At 46.2% G+C, this 4,751-nt stretch overlaps 1 protein-coding gene across 4 annotated transcripts in view; it reads right to left on the bottom strand.

The window, feature by feature from the left end:
* Positions 1–253: 253 nt before the first annotated feature.
* Positions 254–4,751, bottom strand: part of WNT11 (Wnt family member 11) — a 33,149-nt gene continuing 28,651 nt past the window's right edge. For all 4 annotated transcript variants that reach the window (XM_019530471.1, XM_019530472.1, XM_019530470.1 and 1 more), the window contains one exon: positions 254–1,660. In XM_019530471.1, coding sequence (XP_019386016.1) covers positions 1,486–1,660 — 175 coding nt within the window. In that variant the 3' untranslated portion in view covers positions 254–1,485. The remainder of the gene's footprint in view (positions 1,661–4,751) is intronic.

Below are 4,751 nucleotides of genomic sequence, written 5' to 3'. Positions count from 1 at the left end.
GTCAGGGGTTAGGGGTGGGACTTCTGGTCCCAAGATGGCGACCAGGGGGCGGGACATAAATCATGGGGCAGGGCTACCCATGCGTCCCTTGACAGTTCACCAAAACTCATTAAGCAGCCCACCCCTGCACTATGTCTAAGTCTCACTGGCCCCATCCAATTCTCTAGGGGAGAAATGGCATACCTTTCCAAGCAAAAGCCAATGTTATCAATTTAAATATAGCAGTAATTCTATGATCTTTTCTTACAACCGGTGAGTAATTTCTGCATTTATTTCATACTATTGTTAAGCTCGTTTATAATAGATATTTATATATCAAGTAGAATAGAGAAAAGCATGAGATATATTTTATAAATATTTCTGTATGTTTGCATACAAAATAAAATATGTACATCCACAGATAGTGGTTCTATGCTGTTGGCATGGCAAGACCCTACGGTCGGGTCTGCTTATAGCTGGCTTCTCTCATCTGGAATTTCTGATGACGTACACACACCTCCTGCACTGCTGATGTCTCTGCAGTTTCTGGAGTCAAGACTTTATAGCTCTGTTGAAGAAGGGAGATGGTGCCATATTTGCCTAAGGGGCTAGAGAGGACAAGGCAGCAAGAGCGACACTGAATTTAGACATTACCATCCAAAGGTCAGAGCGGGTGAGAAGAGATACACGAGTTGCCTTCTCCTTTGCCATTTTACCTTAATTCCACTACGTAGGTCATTGTATCTTACTGGTCGCTGTGTCAAACAGGCCCCTGGCATTGTGCCCTGATCATAACTTATTCAATAGATTACTGCAAATGGTTGAATTTCAAACCCTGGTAACCTACCCTAAAGCAGTGGAGCAGTAAGAGTCTCAGCCGTGGGCAAAAGCAAGGGTTACATGGATAGGTTTGTGCTTTGTTTCTGGGGTACCGCCACAAACCCTTCTAACTTCATCAGCATCCTGAGTGGATCTTCGGGTCTACAAATGAAGTCTTTGGGGAAAAAAAGGAAAGAAAAGCACAAATATTCCTGACAAGTTTGTAGTGCATCCCTTCAGCAGGGATTTTGCCCATTGGTGAATCTGTGCCCTGTGGGTTAGAAAGCGTAAGTGGATCCTAGCCTCTATCATTCTCAGTCACAGTTGCTTTTCTTCCCCCGGGGAAGTGTCTTTTCCTGTTTCTCTTGGTACTAAAGGCACTTAATAGCTGGATGTCATTGGCAAATGTTAGAAATGATATTTTTGCAAGAAAGTATCATCCAGAATGTGGTTTGGTGTAAGCCTCCATCTTCTCAAAGGAAGAGTTTTATTGGTGGGGAAAACTTCTATGTTTTCTATTGAAAAGTACAAAAAGAAAAAAAAAAGTGTTATTTTTACTGTCATAATTGCATTCTTCTTAAGTTGTCTTTCTCCAGATCCGTGTCTTTAATGATATCTGGTTGGGGAAAGGCTTCTTCTTCTGTAAACTGCGCTTTGGTGCCTTTAGCATCGCATCCCTTGGAGGTTTCATTTGCACACGTATCTTTCGACAGTCCTCTCACATTTTTTACAGGTCACATAGCAGCACCAGTGGTACTTGCAGTGGCACCGCTCCACCACTTTGTCCGTGTACGGGTTGTAGCCTCTGCCGCAGCACATCAGGTCACAGCTGTCGCTGCCATTGGAGGTCTTGTTGCATTGCCTGGAACAAAGGAAAAGTGGGGAGTGAGTGCATGAAATCGTGGAGCTTATTAGGAAATAAAGAAATGATCTGTTTTTACAATGATGCCTGGGCACAGCAGGAGAGATCGACCCCTGGGCCATACTGGTGTTCAAAGCAGCTGGGGATCTGCCTTCTGCATTTGCAGAGGAGCCAGAAAGAGTCTCAGTAACTGCATCTCCAGAATGGGATCCAAGGTGCATTTTAGTCAGTTGGGAGTGAGAATCCCTCCCCAGTGGGCAGCTGCAGGGGACTGTAACCCACAAAAAATCACTTGAAAGGCTGTAAGAATAATGAGGGAGGAGACTAGGTCAGTCCCATTGCACCACAGCCCAGTGTCCCTCCATCCCTGTGGTGGTCAAGGACACTGGAAGGCACCATGACCCCGCTAAACAAGGCATATGACACCTGAGGCTGGGCAAGTCATTCCCACAGGTGGAGTCTAAATCTTGCCAGGACTGTGGCAGAGCTAATCACAACAGGACAATGCCTTGCAATTCTCCAAGGGCTTTCTTCCCAGGAGCTTTATGATCACAAGGCGGCTGGCTTTGCAGAATTCAGACACACCATCTATTATCATGCAGTGCCACAAATGCAGGGCAATATAGAGATTTTCTTTACATACTTTGGGAAGAAGGATGGTAAAGGTGAAGGCTGCAACCTGGGAGACTCAGGTTCACTTTCCTACCCTGCCCCTGACATCCTGTGTGACCCTAATCAAGTCATATAGGGCCAGATTTTATTCCATATATTGGGCATCTATGCGGACTTAGGCACTCAAGGGCCCTGGCAGACATTACATTTATGGCACCATCAATGAGTTAATCATGCCATAAATTGTCCTGTGCCGCATGTTCAGTCCAATATATGGCACAATAAAACAGCAAATCAGCCACAAAGGTGCTCCACATTATATTGCACCTTAAACTGAACATGTGGCAAGAGACCCAGGGCTGCCCCGTGCCCATCTGACTCTCAGCTGAATGCCAGGCTTGGCATGGGAAGCCCCAGGTCTAAAAACTCACATGTGCAGCTGGGCTGTATGGCACACCATCATCTGAACCTTACAGCTATTTAAAAACCCATGGCATGGGGACCTGAGATGGGGAGACCCCTCCCTAAACCTGGTTTTTGGTGCTTCCAGCTTTTAAACACTGCATGTACAGCTGAGCTGGGCTACACCTGCAGTGATTTAAAAGCCTGGGGCACTAGGACCTGAGATTGGAGAGGCTGTCCCTGATCTTGGGTCCTTGTGCCTCAGGCTTTTAAACAGCTGGGCTATGCATACATGCCATTTTTACACCTACAGCTGCCCTGTGCTGGATCCCAACACTCAGCTGAGCATCAGGATCAGAAAGGGGACAGCTCCAGCCATCCTCTGAATTGGATCTGGGGACTTTTACACTCTCCCGAACATGGCATATCCTGTCATGCACATGTAGAATGGCAGGATGCTCAGTTTTGGGCACAGGGTATACAATTTCTCCAGTCCTAATCACACCATTACTATAAAGTCTGCCAGGAACCTACGGACATTTTAACACGTGTTTCCAATGTGGCACCAGGCACTTTTAATTAGTGCGCCAAGCTAATTAAAAGCACCCATGCGCCACATGTCTCAGCAGTGCAGCACGTCCCGCTGCTGAGAAAATGGAGGCAAGGCGCTTTGAATGAAAGCAAACGTGTTTTATTTCAAAGTGTAGCATTTCTATTTTCTCTGTTCGGAGATGCGCTGTGCCACCGATACGTGTGACGTGCGAAGCTGCTAGAGCACGTGAATTTATGTGCTCCAGCAGACGATTAATCGCGTCTGCTCTGACGCTTTGGATTTCCAGCGCATCAAAGCAGGCTCCCCGCGTGTGCGTAACTGCCCTAGGTGCAATCCTATTCCACCCTGGTCTAGTCCCTGAAAACCAATAATGCATCTACTTTCATAGCACCATCATCTGAACCTTATAACTGGGTCACAAAACAAAAAATAGCAAGAAGGACACATTGCATTAACAGCTTTTGAAGGGCTTGAGCAGGGTGGAAGAGAATCACACTTCGGTGCCCAATCAGTGATTCTCAGCCTGGGTGCTGCCGCACCCTGGGGTGCTGTGAGATGCTTTTAAGTGTGCTGGGAGGTGCCAGGCAAATATTAGCACTGTTAGATGCGCAAACAGCTACACATGAATCACAAGATACACCTGGAGATTTCAACTAGAAAGCCCTAGCATCAAAGCCAATCTGAGCTGTTGTGGGGCTTTCCGAGGTCTCAGCAACAGAAGAGTCACACTATTATTTTCCCATCGTCAAAACACGGGGGAAAGCCGAGTGCTGGCGTTTTCTGAAGGGGGTCTTGAGTCTAATGAGGATGCCGCGAGTCTAAAACGGCTGAGAATCACTGGCTTAAAGCGTTGACTCTTCAGCTCTCGGTGTGTCTCTATGTATTGAACCTGGCGCAATGGGGCTGCTACACCCCATGGGAACAAAAGCAAGAGGCATATCTTTGGGAAGCTGCATGGCCATCTAGTCTAAATGACTTTTTCCTCTGACCGAAATATCTGAAGATGAAGGAGGAGAAAGGAGCGCGGGGAAGGCAAGTTGGACTCTCGTGCTGAGCGCTCCATTAATAGATGGAAACAAATCCAAGAGAGTTATAGGAATGCCCATGAGGTAATGCTTTATGAGAAGTTATGGGATTAATGAAGTGTTGCAATTTTGTTCTTGTTCTTCTCTTATTTATTCCTGATGGAGTGAGGCCTCATGTTTGCTATTCCTGCCTCGAATTCGTGCCCGCGTTCGGCTTTTAAAGACCCGGCTCAAATTCTCCCGCTTGGGGAGCATGCGTAAATATTTACAAACCTTTGAATGTGTCACGAAAGCCCCCCTCATTACTGTTATGACCAACAGCCAAATCTCAAGCCATAACCAGGTTGCTTGTGTTAGCCTAATGTTGAACCAAAGGTGTTGCTATTACCCTCACGAGCCAGGGCCCCTGCTGCAGGAAACCTTGAAATGACTCCTCAGAAATGTATTAATCAATAAGTTAAATATTTAGAGCAAAGGTTCAAATATATAAATGTTGACA

This window comes from Crocodylus porosus, unplaced genomic scaffold (genome assembly GCF_001723895.1).
Source record: "Crocodylus porosus isolate Cpor-Errol unplaced genomic scaffold, CroPor_comp1, whole genome shotgun sequence".
Taxonomy (NCBI): domain Eukaryota; kingdom Metazoa; phylum Chordata; order Crocodylia; family Crocodylidae; genus Crocodylus; species Crocodylus porosus.
This window is presented reverse-complemented; position numbering and strand designations above follow the sequence as displayed.